Below are 20130 nucleotides of genomic sequence, written 5' to 3' on the forward strand. Positions count from 1 at the left end.
GTGGGAGTCCCCCCCACAGTCCCCTCCCCCAGCCCCGACCCCTTACTCACAAGCACTGGAGCCCTGGTGCTGAACATGCGGCCTGGCCTGCTGTGTGTTTCAGCACCATGTTGAGGAGCCAACCACAGAGACTCTCTGGCAGCCAAAGCATCTCTGCAGGGGACACAGCCTCTGGTTGCCTCAGAACATGGTCCGGGACCGTGCCCTGCTCCGCTTTTTTTAGTTTCGGTTTATTTAGACCCCTGGATGTCCAGGGGTCTAATTTTCTCCCCGTGCTGAACATTTTTCATTCCCGCACGTGCCTCTTGCCCCGCCTCAAAGGGGTTTGAGGCGGGGCAAGAGGCACGTGCACCCTCGTCTGGATGCACCTGTTGAGTTCAAACAACTAACCAAAGGTTGCAGTGGAAGTCTGTGATAGAACTAGGATGGAACCCAAATCTTATGAGGTTTAGGCCACTATCTTAAGGACAAAATTTTACTTTCTCCCTTAGTGGGCATGTCTACATGTACATTTAGGCATGTCTAAATTGAATGTGCATTAGCTCAATGGACATTTAGGCAATTTAGGAGCACATCTACATGTGCATGCATTAAAGCACATTAACACCATGTGCGTGGACTGATGTGGGATTAAAGTTAGTCCCAAGTTAGTACATACACAGCATTAAGGCACCTTAACACGTGCTTTTGCAGGTATCAGATTTAGGCATGAATAGCCTAAGATTGCCATTTCTAAGGCTCATTAAGGGTGCACACATGTAGACACGCAACCTTAATGTACCTTAAATCGGGCTAAAGTGCCTTAAATTGGCATTTGTAGACACACCCAGTTTGGAAGGGGAAAAAAAACAATAATCAGGGATCTGCAGTATTTGGGTCTGTTGCCTTTAAATTCCTTAACTGTAACACCAATAATTTCCCATTCTTTGAGGCTGCAAACCCTGGCTCTTCTAAGAAGTGATTGAAAGGAGACCCCATTACAAAAACCTTTCACCCTTTTCCTCTTTCCTTTATTATTTTCCATCAAATAATCACCAACAATAAGCCACCAGTTGACTCTGGTCTTAGAATGCCATTTTTACTGTAATCATGGCAGTGATTATTTGAAATGTTACTGAACTGAGGACATGCCAGTTGTGGTATAAATGCAATCAACTTCACCAGAGCGGTACCAGTAAAAGCAGATGTTGCACTGCTTTCTGGCAGTGAAATACAATGTATAATCCAATTATATATTCCCACAGTGATTTGATGGATGTTGAGTATGTCTACACAAGCTGTTGACTGCAGTAGCCCAATTTTACTGCACAATAGCATTCTGTGGCAAAATCCATGGCACGTCCCTACTGCGCAATAGTATTAAGTTACTGCACAGTAGCATCACAAAAAAGGCACTCGCTGGCACTACTGAACAGTAAGTAAGGTTACTGAGCATTTATTTAGTATTTGTTTATATGAACACTAAATAAATGCACAGACTGTGCAGTAGTGTCTTGTGTAAGCATGCCTGCTGTGTATTTTAATAATTCTGCGTATAAACTAAATTAGCAGCCACTACATTTCTACTTAAGTAAAATAAACCTTGATAAATGTATTTTTTTTTTCTATTCTAAGCATAGAAAATACCATGGAAAAATTCAATAATAGCATATATTATAATGTGTTATACTGGAACTATATTTGATCACTGTTAATTTTAGTTAATGTCTAAATACTGTTGCTGGTTTTCCTTCACAGTTTTTATGAATGCAGCGATACCAATTGCAGCTGTACTTACAGTAAGTATTAACTTTTTTTAATAGAAATAGATTACATTCTACTTCTGTCTCATTTTTAAGCAATGATTAGTGAATTCCAAACTAAGTTGTTGCAAATAAAGCAGCAGTAAAAAAACAGAAATACCAGATTTTTCTTGTGGTAGTCCTGGAGTGTTGGAGCAACATTGGCTTGTGGAAGTCCAGGAAATATGTGAGAGGCAAGGATTTATTTTATTGGGCCAATGAAAAACAAGACAAATCTGGTTTGGGCAAGCTTTAGACAAGCTTTCTGGTGTCTGAAGAAGGGTGCCTTGTACATGAAAGTTTGTCTAAACGGCTTCCAACACTGATTCCTTTGTTTTCTTTTAATTTAAAAAGGAATATGTAAGGCGGGGGGTTGGCAGTATCTTGCAGTGGGGGGCTGCTTTGACAGAGCTTAGGTTTGAGAGTGGGCCACTTGGAAGCAACCCACATCATTGGAGCCAGAGACAGAGCCACAGTCACCATCACTGCTTCTGAGCTCCTGACTCGAATTGAGTCTGCTGGAGTGTAGCAATTGCCACACTCCAGCAGCCTCTTGCATGTTGTGTATCAGCGTCCCTGCACTTAAAAACAGTGACAGAAGCACTTGAACTAAAGCTCATTGAATGCTGCCATTTTTAAGTGCTGTGATGCTGATACATGAGACATGGTGGTGCTTTAATTAGAGCAGCTCTCAGAGCCACTCTAGTCAAAGTGCTGCCTTTCTGCTCTGGGAGCATGTGTAAAAGTGCCCTTAATGCATATTAAGGGTAATGCACATTAAAGCATACATATAGACATACCCCACTATCCCTATCTTGATACCACCAGTGGAGCTGAACAGGTGCTACTACAATGGTGAGAAATTTTAAGCTCAACATAAACCAGGACTAAGAAGGAGAAAGTTTTTAATAATTTGCAGCTGAAGGAAGAAATAAATACTGAGCTAATATAATAACTGCAGGGAAACAGAACAGTGGAGTTTGTAAAAGAGTGGATTCAAAGCCATGTAAAGACCTGAAAGGGTTGCAAGGAGCCTCCTCAATTTTTTCATCCACTGAACAATGTCCAAACATTCTTGTAGCCCTATGCTCAGGACACTGGGACTGTCCTTTCTTGCGATGGGGAAGAATCCCTGCTCCAAATTCTTGATAAAAGGCTCTGAGAGGGATTGTACTTCCGGGACACAGTCTCTCTTTTAGCTCATAAGCAAGTGGGGCAGATCCAAACTATCCCTCTACGGGTGGAAACAGGCATCATCTTTGATGACGTCACAGAGTGAAAGCAAACAGAACCTGTACCTTCTGTCACATCACAAATGCTCATATTTGTGACTGTGACAGAATATAGTAGTACATTGGGCTGCTTTATTGTGGCCCACATCCATTTGTTTATGGCAGGAGAGCACTGGCTCCCCATGGTGAAGTGTGAAGCTGCCCATGGTCTCCATCACTCCAAGGGAGGGATTCTGTCAGCTTGAGGGGCCTGGTCTTGCATACCCCAGGAATTCCTGGGTAGGATTGGACCTGTCGAGCCTAGGGAGTCCCTCCCTTACTTTCCCCACTTACCCACATGCCTCCCCTCCAGGGAAGTGCTTATGTAAGTTGGGAAAGTTGGGAATTTGGGGGGCATGTCTGCAAGTGGGGGTTCCCTACTTGCAGACACGTGCCCAAGTCAGCAGTGATACTCACAGGGAAATCCCTCTGCAGGAGATTTCCCTATGTGCACCTGCATGTGCAGAGAGGGGAACTCCCATAGGCAGGCCCCTTTTCAGAGGGATTTCCGCATGCTCCCAAGCCTGGGGTAGGATTTCCTCTGATGTGCCTGCAAGGGTGGAGGTGGGAACCCTATGGGAGCTCCTGCATCTGTGCTTGCAGGCCCCTCTTCCCAATATGGGGATGCAGCATCCGGGGATGTCTGTAGACATTTGTGGAGTGAGATCAACTGTGCTGCAGCATATCACAGCACAGCTGATCACACTCCACCTATGATGACTGTTTCCAGTAACAGGCACCCATGGCTAAATGCTGTGATCCTTTAGTGTGCCTCATATGATTGGAAAGACACTGTTGGCTAATGGATGAATGGAATTACAGCTCCTAAGACTAAAAGATATATCTTCTTGTGTAAATGCTTTATGTTTAACTCATTTTAACACATGTGTAATGACTGCCTGGAGGAGTGCTGCCGTCCTTGGTTGTACAGCCAGTCCTCAGACTTACGACACAATTGGTTCCCGAAGACCACGTCTTAAGTCGAAATGTAACTTGGAACCGATTTTCCCATAGGAAACATTGTTATAAATGGGGGATTGGTTCCTGAACCAAGGCCCGATACCCTATTTTCACCTAAAATAACCCAGAATTTTGTACTCAATCAATTACAGATGAGTAATATAGCTACATTCATGTATTTATATTGTAAATAGCAATCATATTGATTTGGAAGGACTTCTTGAGGAGTCTTGGCTGCAGGTTTTTCTGGAGTCTTGTCTGCTTTCTTAAAGAAAGTGTCCAAAGAAGTTTGAACAGATGTTCTCCAGGGAGATGGGCGACGCAGCGAACTTGTTTAAGGGCTGGAGCAAGCAGCCACCAGGTGGCTGATTGTGGTGGCCATTTTCAAACATCATCCAGAAAGGCAGCAGTTGGGGTTGAGCAACCAAGGAAGCAACATCAGGCTGAGTTGCTCTTAGAACATCTGGAGGTAAGGGTAGGAGCTGTGAGGAAGGGTGGCTAGGTAGAGCTGCCTGTGGTATCACCTGGGTATCTCCCCAGAAATGCCAGGCCAGTTACTCCCAGGTGAAAGGTGAGGAGGAGTGCCTAAAAACTCCAGTCCCCACATCCCTGGTGAGTTCAATCTGCACAGGGGGAGCCCAGTCTCATGGGAGTCCTGAAGCAGGGCCCAGGTCAGGGGAGGGACCTGGAGCAGTACCCAGGCTCTTCATGGGTCCTGTGGTCACAGAGACCCTGAGAGGGGGCCAGGCACAGCTGTGGTCATCTGAGCCTCACAGGGTGCAATACCCTAAGGTAGAGGGTCAGGTAGGGCTATGGCCACCTGAGCTGGATGGGGTGGCAGACCCCAGTGGAGCCTCAGTGAGAGGGCAGTGTGGGGCTGTAAGACCCTATGGCCAGGCACGGCTGTGGCCACCCAAGCTCCAAGGGGTTTATGACCCCAGTAGAGCCCAGTGAGGGGGCCAAGGGCTTGGAGGCCAGTGTGTGTTTGTTTGCATGTATGTGTTTGGCTGGCAGAAACATCTGCGAGGCATGGGACACGTAAGAGGTGGTTGGAGCATGTAAACAACTGTTACAACTGGGGCATTCGAAGGGCAGCCTCCAGCCTGTTTAACATACTCATCATTTAATAACAAGGTGTGGCAAGCAAGCAAGGCGGGCAGTTTGCTCAGAGACAAGGGTGTGCCAGAGCTAACATCGGGCCTGGAAGGCGCCCTTGTCACATGCCTGTACAGTGTTCCTTAATTATAAATAAGGTTGCTATTGCAGTAATTGGAAAGGTGAACTATGTTGTCTGTTTTCTTGTTTAAGACTGAGGCCTGTCTGTCATCATTGTCTCTATAGACATTTGTGGTCCATGCCCACCTGACTAAAGATGATGATTTCTCTCCACAAGTGGCCTTTGCTTCACTTTCCCTCTTTCACATTCTTGTCACTCCCTTGTTCCTGCTGTCCAGTGTGGTTCGATCTACGGTCAAAGCATTAGTCAGGTAAGAAGTGTTGAATGAACTGCCCCCTGACCTTACCTTTATTGTTTAGTCCCAAAATGTACACTTCAGAACTAATGCTGTGATTATTCCTTGCCGTTAGTTATAAACTGCTTTCCAACCCCTTGCATTAAATGTTGTCTCTTGCTGTACTATCTCTGCATCAACATCTCAGATAGTGAGAAAGGGCACAGCTCCACTGATGTCTTTAGTTAACTGAACTTAATGGAGTGATACTAATCAGCCTGACACTGTATCCATTTTCACAGCAGAGAATTTGGGCTTGTGCATTTTGACCCTTGTTTTAACTCACTGGTGGTGAAACTGCAAGTGTACATTTTTATCTGCTAATAAACTGCCATCGTTGTCCATGGGAAAGATTTTGTTGTATAAAATGAATAGCAAGATGGTGTTACAATGTATTCTGTGCTGCACTCTGAGAGTGTGCTTAAGTAAGTATGCTTGCTTGTAGACAGAAACAGAAGATGAAATGAAAGCTCACCTAAAGTGCGTTTTTGTTGTTGTGTAGTTTAGTTTTAATCAGTCATATGTTCCCCTCCATCATAAAAAATTTTGGAAGTGAAAAAATGATCAGCACATGAGCTTCACTGTGTATCACTTGGGCTGTATTGCCCCCTTTTCCCCACATTCCTATGGCTAAGTGCATTGGAAAATTCAGTTTTTAACAGACACTGCTATATAATAGAAAACTAGAAATATACTGTCCAAGTCAAGGGGGTGCGGAGGGAACTAATGAATACATTTTCAGTCTGAACCAACTGAACTTCCTTTTCATAATGAATGTGCTAAGCAAGTATACAACAATAGTACTAATAGATTAATGTTTGGTGCTTGGGCTGACAAAACTCCCATTCATTTTAATGAGTAATTTGTCTGAATAAGGACACCATATTTATCTCAGTAATTTGTTTACAAAACACTTTGCAAACAGTAACTAATACATATAGGTTTACCTCCTTATATAATTATGTATGGTTGTCTAAATCCTCATGTAAACTGTCAGCCAGACTTTGGTCTGTGCCTCATCCACTTTGTGCCACTCTGGCCATACAAAAGGGAAGCAAACAGGGATCTGGGCATGCTTCCAGTGTGTATAGTCAATGTAGTCAAACCTATTCCTACCCCTTTCTAGAGCCTGTAGAATAGAAGGACTGGAAGATGGTGCTCTCTGTCCAACATAGCAGCCCCTAGAGGACCATTACTGGTTGGCTGGCTGGGGTTGTAGCTAATTATTCATAGGTTTATGGAAAATAGCCTTTGCAGCCTGTCACTGTATCACCTGCATGTAGCACTTATTTGGACACAGTATAAGGATTTGGTTGTAACATTTTTCATGATTTGTAGTGATGACTGCGGAGTCCATTTATGCATAGCTTGTTCAAAGACAGCTACTACCAGTGACGGCCAGCCTTGTGCTGTTCTTGTTAGTGGTCCCTTATGCTATTAAGTGGTTTTCTTCTTGCAGCCAATTTGTGGTCTACCTGTCTGCAATGTAGACAGGTCCTCTTCCTTCCTAGTTGCCTGGGTAGGAGAACATCCCAGAATGCATTGTTTTGTATTGGGCCCTTTTGCTTGATGAAGTGTGGTCAGAGGATGGCCTAGATATTTTCAACCCATACACATGCATGCATGGTTAGGTATCAAAGGAGATGAGAATGCATAAATATAATTGGTACAAGTCTGACATTGTGCCAAGAGGGCATATATCAACTGAGGGTTTTTTTAATTGTGCCCTGCTGTTTCACCTGCCTGATAATGAATAGCTTATCAATAAGATCAGAGAGAGGTAACTTAACCTGATAGAGCTGAACAAACATGCATGGAAAGTTGTAGTTTAATGGGTAAACTTTCCAATCAAGTGAGGCAGAATATGTTCCAGAAATTGGAGCAGCCCAGAAAGAACACACTAACTGGGTGATGTGGCTTTGCACCCTTGTCATTTTGCAATTCTTGGCATGTTAACGTTACCCAGAACATTTAATACAGGAAGATGTACAGGACAATATATCCTCACGGAGAAACTTGTTGACATCTTTAATTCTTCAGGTAGTGTCCACATGCAAAGCAACAGAGTGGATAGTCATTGACACTGTCAAAGCAAATGACAGTTACATTCTTACTAGTTTTAGCCCAGATAAAAAGAGCTTCATTTGTGAAAAGAATCAAAATGAGCTTTTGTTCCAAATATGACCCCAAAACCTCCCAGGTTCTATGGCCAGGGTCTCGGAGAATAAATTACCCTCCAGAGAAGGAGGATCACTAGGAAAGTGATAAATTCAGAAGGATCTTTTCGAAAGTATTTTAATCTGAGTGGTGCTAGTGATATAAAAATAAAACCAAGCAGCTGATTGATTTACTTCTTAAAGGTGAAGACTTCAAGGGCAAAGGATGTAGCATACAATTTTCTCTCCAGTGAAGGGAGGGTGTCTAGTAGCAAGCAAGAGGATTTGATTTTGGACTGGCATTAATATGAAACCACTCATGTATCCAGCTTTGCACATAACAACTGTAGTCTAATCAGTGTTTCCATCCTGATGGTTTAAAATAAGATCCCTAGTGGAGATAACCAGAAGCCTAGAAACTATCGAGTTCACCTTGTGAAACTGCTGTGTCCATCAGAGCTCTGCAACACACATATATTTAAGTCTAGAATGGCATTTTAACTCTGCCTCTTGGGATGTGAGTCATCATCTTAACAAAGCATTTTCTCATAATATTGAGTTGTCATGTTTGCACAGCATGCACAACAACACCCTAGGACAAGCAGAATAGTTTAAGAGCTTCTGAAGAGCTTGTATTATCTTGGCAACTAGAAGACTTTCCTTTTGCTCTGAGGAAACCACTAACATTCAGAGTACCCCATCTTGATGCAAATTCAGAGGGGCCTGATTGTAACAGTTGTATGGGACTATGGCAGGGAAGAGGAACCTGGATGCATCCTTTACCTACTCTTGCTAGTGCAACTGAACAAGACCATTTCATATCTGAAGACCCTTTTTCACAGAAGCACTGGAACTGCAGGCCCCAAAGGTGTCAGGGAGAAGGCTAGACCATACTCCTCACTCGGCCCCATTGCATCAGTCTTCAGAGCCAGCCAACCTTGCTAAGGAAGCAGGCAGCATTATTTTTAAAGGCTGATATAGCCAAATGAGTTCCTCTGCCTACCAGGCGACCTTAAGAAGGATTATGCTTAATCTCTCCGTGACTTTTCCTCAGAGAATGAGAGTGAAGTTCCACGCAGGCCTCTACTCATAATGGTCCACAGTTTGACCCATCAGAAACAGAAATTTTCCACTAGATCATTTAGTACACCCAACCTGAAAGACAGGATTATTCCCAATGTTGTTTTTCTAGTACATTATCCAACCTACATGTAAAGGTCTCTCATGACATGTCTCCCATCTCCTCCCTTGCTCTGATAGACCTGTGCCTTGAGAAACTTTTCCTGTATTAATAGCTACGGCCTAAATCCTTTTGTCCTATCTTAGGTTGTTAGTCTCCCTTTTTAGGTTTTGAATTCTTTAGACATGTGTCTGTTTCTGGGCCAGATTTAATCCCTGGCAGACCCTGGCACAGGGCTCGTGACAACAGGAAACTTCCATGGTACAAATAAGTGCTGGTCCAAGTACCCCACAACCATGCCTTAACTGGGGACAGAGTAGGCAATGCTGATCATATGAGAATATGTCCAAGGCAACATCAGTGCTTAAATGATTTTTAGTCAAATTTAGTAACAGCGTTATTAGAAAGAGTGACCTTAATATCACCTTTACACAAGAATCATCCCCTTCTGTGATGTTAATGGGTCTTCTCATGCAAGAGCTCTAAGATTCTTAAAGGAAACTAAGCTTCCATCTGAAGAGAAATCCCCAGTAGAAGAGACTAAACTGGAAATACTCCCTGCATTCCCTACCTGGCATTCGCTTAGTCATACTGGTCCACCGAGGTATAGTTTGTATCTTTCTATATCTGTGGTTCTCAACCTTTCTAGACTCAAGGTGCCCCTTGGAAAATGTCAGCTCTTAGCTTTCACCCATTTTTTGACTATGAAAAAATAATAGATCAAGTCTCCTGTTACAAGGAACTCAGAAAAACCACAATAAGTCGGAAAGTTTTTGACACTATGGATTCCTATTTGAAATCTCTGGATTTATCTTGTGAATGATGCGTAAGTGTTAGTAGTAACCACTACTAATATTTTGTGGCATCCTGCAGCACAGTACCCCAGGGTGCCATAGCACCCTGGTTGAGAAGCACAGCCCTATACCAATACGGTGAGGTCAGCTTATTTTCCTATAACCTGCTGCCATTTAGTGGAGGCATAAGTATTTAATTCTGTTCCTCAGGTATGGTCATCCTGTTAGTGCCTGCCATTTGGACACTTTCAATTTGTTGTGCCTATTTCATACTGAGTTGTGCAGGGCCAAATGTTTTATTCTACAGAATTGATTTGCCTGTTACCTCCGGAGATTACATGGATACTGTAAGAACGTGCTCACATGCAAAACTAGCATCAAGGGCTATTAAATGAGAAGGTAATAGCATTCTACCAAATTACATGTTAGCTGTTTGGGGTGTACTTTGTACTTCTCTGGTGCTGGCCTATAGGATGGGTTCCTTTTATAATTTCATTTGTTCATCAGTTCTGCCTCTTTAAACACACACAACCTTACTGCCACTCCACAGATTACAGGTTGTAATACAGTGGCTAAATTCATCCCTAAAGCAGATACATTGGAACAATTTGGCCCACTGAAAATAGAAAAGACTCCCTCAAGACCCTAATGCCTTGTCAGTTTGTTCATTAGGATTAATTATGTGGTACTTTAAATGACATTAATTTTTCTGTTTCTTTCTAGGGCTTCAAATTGAGCCACGAGTAGTGTTAATTGCTATGCCCTTGTTATACCTGAAGAAGTATTTTATCGTAATTTCTCTGTACTACACATTGAAGGTGTAGGAAGAGGAAGGGAGCCAAGAAGTATCTGAAATAACCATTAAAAGGCCCTAACCATAGTAAAGAAAAATGCACCTTTTTCAGTTTTATGGTGCAAGAATCTCTTGCTGTTATAGGGGTCTGTGCCAAAAAGGAAGCAAACTTAGACTACCCAGCAGACTGAACTGCTGAGGCACTGCAGTGGGTATCCTCAATCTAATGAACATTGCCCTCATCATAAAAATTAATTTTGCATTCAGCCTCGTCCCTTTTCTTTCCTTTCAGTGTGCAGAAGTTGAGCGAATTTTTGGCAAGTGAAGAAATTGGAGAAGAACATGATAAATGTTCAGAACAAAGAAATGCAGGCAATCACAGCAAATACCAGGCAGTTGTAAGTAGGAAATGTTCATCTGTACACCAAGTGGCTAGACCAATTTGTTCCCATTGTAAATTTTTTACACTCCAGATCACTCCAGATAACATACTGCAATAGCAAAAATCCATATTAATACCCTATATTCCATACAGATCATAACATGATTGTTTTTATTTGACACTCTTTACTGGTCCCACCAGCCATCACCATGTATTTCTGTCTTCCTGATTTTGCACAGCCCCTCAAAGTTGTTAACCGTAAGAGGCCTGCCAGAGAGGACTGGAACAATTACAGCTCTTGCATGAGAAGACCCGTTAACATCACAGAAGGGGATGATTTTTGTGTAAAGGTGATATTAAGGTCACTCTTTCTAATAATGCTGTTACTAAATTTGACTAAAAATCCTTTAAGCACCTACAGTGGGGTTCCAAGTCCAGTCTAGGGATGTCAGACATCTCATTCCACTCCAAGGAAACTAAAGCCAAAGGGTAGTGTTCCCTGTTGTTTCCTCAGGAAAATGTTCATTTTAGGAAAAGAATAGATTTCTTTGCTGAATTTTCAATGTTTTATGACTGTGTATGTACCATTTACATTTTTTCTTAGCTGTTCCATCTTTCCAGAGTTTCTGAATAAGTAGCTCTGATCTCAGTACAAAAATATTCAGCTTCTCCAAAGAAAGAATTAGAATCATTGAATCAGAACTTCATTTTAAAGATTGATGTTCCTGACTTGCTATAGAAATAGCAAATATCGATGGCTGTTGTAATGATGGCGGTATCTGTTCAGCCTGTTTTGCTATTGCATGACCGTCCCTGACACGACAAAGGATAAACCATTTTATTCCAGAGCAAAGTGCAGTTATTCAGTTGTCCATGACCATTGTCCCAGGATGAATCCTAAAAAGGTTCACAGGCAAGAAGTACTAACAGTTTATCCTGGGACCTTGCAAACTACATCTGAATGGTAGTCCTGGGATTGCATCATTGAAACCGTGGCAGAAAAGTGACAGAGCATTCATCTGCTCACTAAAACCAGACTAGAAAGGTGATGTGTGTACACATCAATCCTGGGATACTTCTGTTCCAGGACAAACATAGGCACAACTTGTCCAGGGACAAATACAATGTCTTTTCCTAGCCAAAGTGAGGAACATCTTTGCCAATTCATGTATTACCAATGAGCCCTAGTAGGGCAACTGATTAGCACATTTTTAACTCTGAGAAGACCCCAGTTGATATCTTGGCTCAACTCTTGGGTAAAATGACATTGGTTAGTGTGATTTCAGATCCCATTAAAATGGATCAGACTGGCAGAGAGATAAAGAGGAAATCTGAGGGAGCCTTTATAGGAGAATAGCAGCAGGCAGTCCTGAGCCAGTACTGTCGCTGCAGCAGTAGTAGTAAAATGAGACAATGGTTGCAAGATTTCAGTTAAAGTAAGGTAGAGCCCCTCTGCACATGCAGGGAAAGATGCCATGGGATCTAATGTGCAATCCATACAGTCATGCCTTCTGCCATGCCACACATGCATGGCAGGAGGCATGATTGTGGGATTGCACATTAGATTTCATCTTGTCTTATTGCTGGTGCGGGGGAGCCCAATAGGTATAACATGTAGAGGGGGCTATAGAAACAAAAACACAGATCAGGTAACCTCTAACTCCATCTGCTACCTCAATTGTCACAGGTTGTCCCAGCCCCTGGTGCCACTAATTTCTCTTTTCTCTCAGAGATCTGCCTACTGTTCCTTTTCCCAGCAAGGCTTTTCTTCAAGAGAGGAGTCCTTGGTGGTTGCCTTTTATCTAGAGCAGTGATTCTCAGTCAGAGTGCCACTGCACCCTAGGATGCCTTAAGATCCTTTCAAGGGTTTCCTGGGATGCCACACAAAGTTAGCATTGTGTGATGTGCAAATGTGATAAGTCCAGAGATAGGAATAGGATTCCACAGTGTTAAAAAAATTAAGACCTGTTGGTGGTCTTCATGAGCTCTTTGCGACGGAATAATTGCTTTATTATTTTTCTCTAGTCAAAAAATGAATGAAAACTGCCTCAAACCTATCCTATTGAGGGGTGTCTTTTGTCTAAAAAGATTAAGAATCACCAATCTAGAGGGAGAGGAAAGGACTCTACAAACTCTGTCTCATTTTTTCATCTGGGTTCCCAAAAAGACAGATGTCAGTTTCAAACCTGTGGAAAATGCAAGTCAGGTTTCCAGATGCTCCAGTCTATGTTCTCCTCTACCAGGACATGCTAGGTGCATCTACACGAGATGTTGATTGTGCAGTAGCTAAATAATTCTGTGCAGTAGCACATCACAGCATGGACAGTGTTAATACATTACTGCACAGTATTATTAGGCTACTGTGCAGTGGCATCACTTAAAAGACATTCGCTGGCACTGCTGCACAGTAACTCTGGTTACTGCGTATTTATTTAGTAGTTGCTTATACAAGTACTTAATAAATGCACAGTGACCACTGCACAGAGGCACCTCATGTAGATGCACCCTGTGAGTCAGATTCTGATGTCTCATTCATTGTTGAGAGCCGGCTGGCTTCAGTGAAGTTGCTTCAGATTCTCACTGAATAAACAGGGGGAGAATCAGGTCTGATGTATCTATAATGCTCAAAGTTTTGCTCCTCAGTTTCCAGTCTATCCAGTCCAGTCTGGGGTATATGTTACTCCAGATAACGACTTAGAACAGGTGAAAGAAAAAGTATGTTCCTTTAATGCACTTGCACTTAAAGTCCATTAAAGGAAGATAAGGACCATAACACAAAGTAACAGGAGAGTTAATAGCAGCAGCAGCACCTTTTTCCTGTGGGTGTATCCTGTGGAAGGTTCTGTCACCTCACTCTACTTGGGACTCTGACTGCAGTTATATATATAGTGACATTCACTGCTCTGCAGAAGGTCTGCTTTAACCATGGCACATAATGCTAAAAGACTCCCATCACTTAAGGTATTGCAGACCTTCAGGGCAAGATACCAAATTTGGTGCAGCAAAGTTTTAAAATGTTATCATTGTTTTGCGGAAATAAACTTCTCCCTGAAGCTTTTCACCACTTTCTGTCAAGCTCCCATACTCACATGGGTGCAGAGTGCCATGCACACGAAGTGTGGCTGCCTCACGAATGTGAGGCACCAAAAGCCTCAATTTTACCACTAGTTTTGCCTCTCTGTACAGTGGCATCTTCCAATCTCATACGCAGGCTAAGGATGCCAAAGGATGTTTCTCGCTATGCTGAAAACAAAGGTGTGTGCTGTAGCTGTTTTTTCTATGTTTTTCATTTTTCACCATATTGATGTAGATCACAAATGGATTTTTCACCTGGACGCCCGAAGGAGCTCCAGCACTGTCCAACATCGATATCCGAATCCCTCAAGGTACCAGACTACATCAGATGTACAAAATGAGACATTTCTGGCAAATAACTGGCAAGTCAGACCATCAAGTGTGCTTCTCCCCTCTCTCAGGTCAATTAACAATGATCGTAGGACAGGTGGGCTGTGGTAAGTCATCACTCTTGCTAGCAACACTTGGGGAGATGCAGAAGATTTCTGGGAACATATTCTGGAACAGGTAAATTTTCTTAAAAGTTCAAGATTACAATAAGCAATAACAGGCTAGAAATGAGCCAGATGCTATCCTCAGAACCACATGCATAGCTTTTGTGGATTTAGTGGATTGTGGGCATGTGTTCGAGGGGCAGCTGATCCCAGAAGGTCCCCTCATCTCATCAGTGGTCCCACATCCCAGAGGTTAGAGACAGATCATGAATGGGGGTGTTTTTAGGGTGCTCCTGTTTCACTCCCATCTCCCTTCTCAAGGGGCAGACAAATAAACAGTCCTTGTGCTTCTTCAAATATAGATTACAATTATTTGACTTTAGTATGGGCCATACAAAGAGAAAAAAAGCTCCTTACCCCAAGACCAAGGAATAGTCATGGTTAGTCTCCTATTTTCAAGTTAAATGTCAATTGATGTAAGCTATACTAAGTTTTCAGATCTCCAGTCCTATCTCACCCTCTCCATTATTACTGGAAGTGCATGAGTGTGAACTGTTTCTCAACTTATGAATGTTACAAGCGTAGAACTTTTTGATTGCCCAGTGTCCTGATGAATCCCTTTATATTATAATTATATGTGGTAAATCCCTTTAACAATATATCCAAAAGACTTAAATGCTTTCATTTCCAGCTGAGTTGGAAGTAAGGAGCAGACAAGCAGGTATAAAGCTGGTCCCTGCACTCTGATTGGCTAATAAGAGATTTTGGCTACTGTACTTTTTCTGAAGAGTAATCATACAGACCTTATGCAAATCGTGCCCACACCCTCAGCTAATTAGAGTGCAAGGAATTGAAATAGCTGGCTTAAACCTCTTTACCGAGGAAGTTGGTATTATTATCCCCATTTTATAGATGAGGAGACTGAAACACAGAAAGGTGATTAGTTGGGTCATTGTTACAGTACTCTTCCTAAGACAAGGCAAAAGCTTGGCTCAGTAACTCACATTGCAAAATAACCCTTAATTCTATCACTCCTAATTCTTTATTACCCAAGGTCATGCAGTAGGGTCAAATAGCAGATCCTGCTGATGTGTCACTCAGAATTAGCTGAGTGTCTCTTGCTGATACTCAGGAAAATTAGTCCTAAGTACAATTCTAGTCCTAAGTACAAGTTTAGCTCAGGCAAGTAACTTCCTCACCCTATCTGTTTTCCTACCAATGAAACAGGGATAACGATACTATTTTATTATTTACCCAAGTATAGAGCATGATTTGGAGGCTCTTGAGGAAAAAAGAAGTAATGTTACTGAAATAGATGAAGCTGCTAATAAACAATGATAACTAGTTTATTTGTCATAAAGCATATATTTGTTTATAATCCAAGAGTATTTCTGTCTCTAGGCCCCAAATAAGACTGAGGCCCAATGTGTTAGTTTTTTTACAAACTCATATTGAGAGAGAGTCCAAAAAAGATTCAACAATATAAGATAAACAAGGAAGAAAAAACAATAAATTCTGAATGGATGATAATAATTCTTGATTTGTTGGTTGATTTTGGTCGGTAACTTTAATACATACTACCAACCAAATTCTGCTCTGTTTATTTATGTAGATAAGATGCTGCACCATGTGAGTAAAGGTATCAGAATCCTGCCCTATGTGAGAGATGTTTTACTTAAAAAATAATGCACAGTGGGTGCGTCTACACGATGCCATGTTGCCAAAGCAACAAGCCACATCAACATAGCTCGCTGCTACAACGACATATCATTGCTGGGAACAAACCATGATACCGATGCTACTTCATAGTAACAACAAGGTACTGTGCAGTAACTTGTTGCTACTGCACAGTAGCTGCTAAAAATAGCTGTGCAGCGTCGGGACTGCGCAGTAACACCAGTTAAGCAAGTACTACATGACTAGGCAGTAACAACCGTACTGCCCACCACTTATGTAGATGCAACCACAGTCTCTAAAGAAAACTGATATTGGATGAATATGGAAAATTATGTCTTTGCATATTTCTTTGGCTACAATGTAGCTGTTTATTAGCTGAAAAAAGTGTGTGAGGGAAAATCTTCCTTTCAGCTTTTATCAATATGCAGCTGAATGTTTCATCAAGTGGCACTAGAAAGGTATTCTTTAAAGTTATTCGTGGGCCTAAAACTGCAGATAACCTAGTAGCTGTGTATAGGCACTTAGTGGGATTAGCAAAAGCAAGTTGGCACTTACCTCTGATTTCAATAGGAGACTGGTGCCTAGGCACTTTTGAAATCCCATTACACACTAAATTTCATCTTTAGGCATCTATGTTTCTTTAACAATCCTGGCCTGGATGCACCAGTCAGATACAGTGCTTGGAACACCCTGTCATCTGTACTGAAGTTCATTATTTTCTAATTAAATTACTAGAAATTGCCAGATGACCAGAGAGAAAACAAATTTGGAATGGGAGAAAAACAGATGGAAAAGAGGAAATAGAAGGAAGAAAGTAAAGGGAACAATGAATTTGGGGGGATGTTATCTCAATACTGTACAGGAAAATAGAGCAGGGACCTCATCTAGCATTACTTTCACATGAAGATCTTGCTGCATTAAAGGATCAGTACTCAGAGAATGCAATGAGTCAGAAAGAGTGCATTGTTGCACTGGATGCTAGCTTTAAAAGTTAAGTATGTTATTTATGCACTCCTCTGAGTATAAAAGTAGTACAAAGGTTAACCGCCCAAGGAAGTTTGGTGTGGCCATGAGCACCCCTGTCTGAGTATGATAGGGTCTTTTCTGTCTGACATAATCAGGGGGCACATCTACACATGCAAACAATAAACTTTGGCACAGTTTGCACTAGAATGTATTGCTCCTGGACATGCTGCTTACATATTCATCCACGATCACAGTATGTTGAGCTGGGACATAGGCGACTGGTAGGGGATGCACGTGCCCCCTCTGATGGGGCCAGTGCCACCCCTGATGGCCGACACTGATGCTGTCGGTAGGGTGGGTGCACCCCTTGACAGGGCCACCTCCATCAGCAGCTTCTGTGGGTGCCCCCCCAGATTCAGGAGGCACCAGTCACTCATGAGCCAAGGCAGAGCAGTCCTAGGTAGCAGTGGACACTGGGGATCAGCTGCTCTAATTAAAGTGCCCAGAGCATCACATGTATCTGTGGCCCCGTGCTGAAAAATGGCAGGGGGAGGGCTTTAACTTAAACTCATCAAATGAGCTTTAGTTAAAGTGCCCCTGCTGCCACTTTTCAGCACGGGGATGCTGGAGTCTGCTCCATGGAGTGCAGTAATTACTGGAGTCTTCAGGAGCTCTGATTAATCGAGTCTGCTCCAGCGCACTGTAATTACAGCACATTGGAGCAGCCTCCCTGCATGTGCCTAGGTGCCCAAAGGACTGGGTGGAAGAACCAAATTCCTTTTGCAGGTGATGTGATTCAGGGACTGCAATTATCCCTGGTCCTTATGCAGAATGTGCAAGATGGAAAAGATGTTCAATATATCAGTTCTTTCATTGTTTCTGTATGGAAATATTTATGTTGAATAAACCTTGCTATGCAGTGAGATGCACAGGATTTGGACAAAAGGTGGGTTGGAGTTTATTCTTGATGCTGCAATGACTCGTGTGAATGAAATGTAGGCTCCTTGTGTGGAGAGGGGGATTTTTCAATAAGCCAATGCTTAGGAAAATGACACCACCATGCAGGAAGCCTATGCAGAATTCTGTAGTCACTGGAATTTATCTTGTACTTTTATCAGTTAGTGTTTCAGATTGGTTTTAACCACATTTTTTAAACTTCATGTGCATTTTTTTTCCTTGAGTGCCTGCATAAATTTTAATTGTTAGCAAATTATGTAGGTAGAAGGCTTCCATTAAAGAATATATTCTGCCCTGATTTTGTTTTTCCCACTGAATACAAACACTGCTTGTCATTCTTTTCACTGTAACTGAAATAAGCATGACCTAAAACAAAAACATCTACTGCAGATTCTCATGTCAAAACAATTCTGTTGTTGCATGTTTGAAAACAGCCAAGATAGTAGCTCCCACTTTCTTATGCATGCCCACACCCCTCTGGACACATGCTCCCTAAGACTAGTTGCTGATATGAATATGGAATGTAGCTAGTAGTATGAATCTGGAAATCTGGTTTGTCACTCTTTTGGTATATCCTATGGAAGTGCAGCTACTGCTGCAGAGAAATACAAAGTGACACAAGTTTCCCTTGTTTCAGTTATTGTAAATGGATGTACTCTCCATCTATCAGTGTTTCACCTGAGAATGCTTTAGTTTCCAGTGGACTCATATGCCCATCAGACTAGGACTTCTGGACTCTCTGAGCACTGATAGCACCAGGGTGGTTTGCAGACCTCAAGTTTGGTTAGAATCAAATGAGCTGATTAGGTGGAAAGTACTGCTGGTCACAAATTGACATTTTTTATTATTGCCAAAACCAAGTGCAGCTCCTGCAGAAAGAACAGATGCAGCTGTCATCAAACAGCAATGACTCTATTGTAAAAACTGTTTGCAGTCTATACACAAAGTGGAATTTAATCGTTACTCTTTCTGAGAACAGATTGCTTGTATTTACTTAAGTAAATGATCTTTGTCTGCTTTTTATTTGTGATGCAGCAGTATTCCTGACAGCGAGACAGGGGAAGATGTCAGGTATGGTACTATATGTGATTGTTGGTCTTCATACTAAGTCAGTCCTAGTGGAAGGAACCAAAGGGGGACTCAGCTTATCACAAATCAAAGGTATAAGTCTTTCTGAAAGTTACTTTGGGTAAAATTTTCAAAACCACGCAACAGTCTCATTGAAAATACCACATAAGTGTCTAATTCACTTAGGTCCTTTTGAAAATGTTACCCTGTTGGTGCTTTTGAAAAAGACCATCCTTATCCCCCTCTGTACCTTTGAAAATCCAATCCAATCGAGTTATTTCTTCATTATTTTTTTTGTTCATTTTCTTCACCATGTCATGAGTTTATTTTCGCACCCACAGCTCTTCAGGCACGTATAGAATGAAAAGAGTCAGGAGTAGCAGATTAGTCTACATGTTGGTCAGGCATCCTTTCATAGAAATCGTGCCTTATAGTTAGAGAGCATAGTTCAATTTGTATTTCTGGAGTACTTATCAAATCTCATTTTAAAGCAGACCTTACTAGCATGATTGCCATAGCCTGGTTTGAAAACTACCAGAATGGTAATATATAATTCTATATATTAGAACCTTATATCAGTGACAGTTCTAAAGATCATGGGTAAAATGTAGGGACATGGGAAGCTTTGGTAGCCAATTCGATACGGCCCAATACGGTGGCCGAATCTCCGAATTCACTCAAATTGGGTGACCAGTTAAAAACTCCAAATTGAATTGGATGCCTCTGAATCGATTCAGAAAAGATTTGGTGTTGATTTGGAGATTTGGCCATACACTAAACAGGCAGCAGTCCTCGAAGATGCTGGACACATCTGCCTTCACCTGGTAAGTCTGTTGTGGTGAGCAGAGGTGGAAGGGAAGAGGCGTGGGGGGAAAGCAGATCAACGCCCACACAGCAAGGAAGGGATTGGGGCTAGGGTTGGGACAAGCTGCCCAGCTAGGGCAGGGGGGCATGGGACTCAGGAAGAGGGCTCCCGCCACTATGCACCGCCATGTGCTGCTGTTCCGGGAGGTTATGGGAGTGGGCATGTGCCCCCGGATCTGCGCGGGGCAGGTTGGGTGGGGCTGCAATTCGGACAGGCAGCAGAAGGCACTGGGAGTGGGGGCTATGCTTTCCTGCTGTTTG

At 42.3% G+C, this 20130-nt stretch overlaps 1 protein-coding gene across 1 annotated transcript in view; it reads left to right on the forward strand.

Annotated features, from left to right (window-relative positions):
• The window catches only part of ABCC8 (ATP binding cassette subfamily C member 8), a 154741-nt gene that overhangs the window by 67843 nt on the left and 66768 nt on the right, over positions 1-20130 (forward strand). The window contains exons 12-18 of the mRNA XM_006024884.3: positions 1738-1778; positions 5354-5499; positions 10739-10844; positions 11068-11178; positions 14139-14214; positions 14305-14410; positions 18973-19008. Coding sequence (XP_006024946.1) covers positions 1738-1778; positions 5354-5499; positions 10739-10844; positions 11068-11178; positions 14139-14214; positions 14305-14410; positions 18973-19008 — 622 coding nt within the window. The remainder of the gene's footprint in view (positions 1-1737; positions 1779-5353; positions 5500-10738; positions 10845-11067; positions 11179-14138; positions 14215-14304; positions 14411-18972; positions 19009-20130) is intronic.

This window comes from Alligator sinensis, unplaced genomic scaffold, assembly GCF_000455745.1.
Source record: "Alligator sinensis unplaced genomic scaffold, ASM45574v1 scaffold447_1, whole genome shotgun sequence".
Classification (NCBI taxonomy): domain Eukaryota; kingdom Metazoa; phylum Chordata; order Crocodylia; family Alligatoridae; genus Alligator; species Alligator sinensis.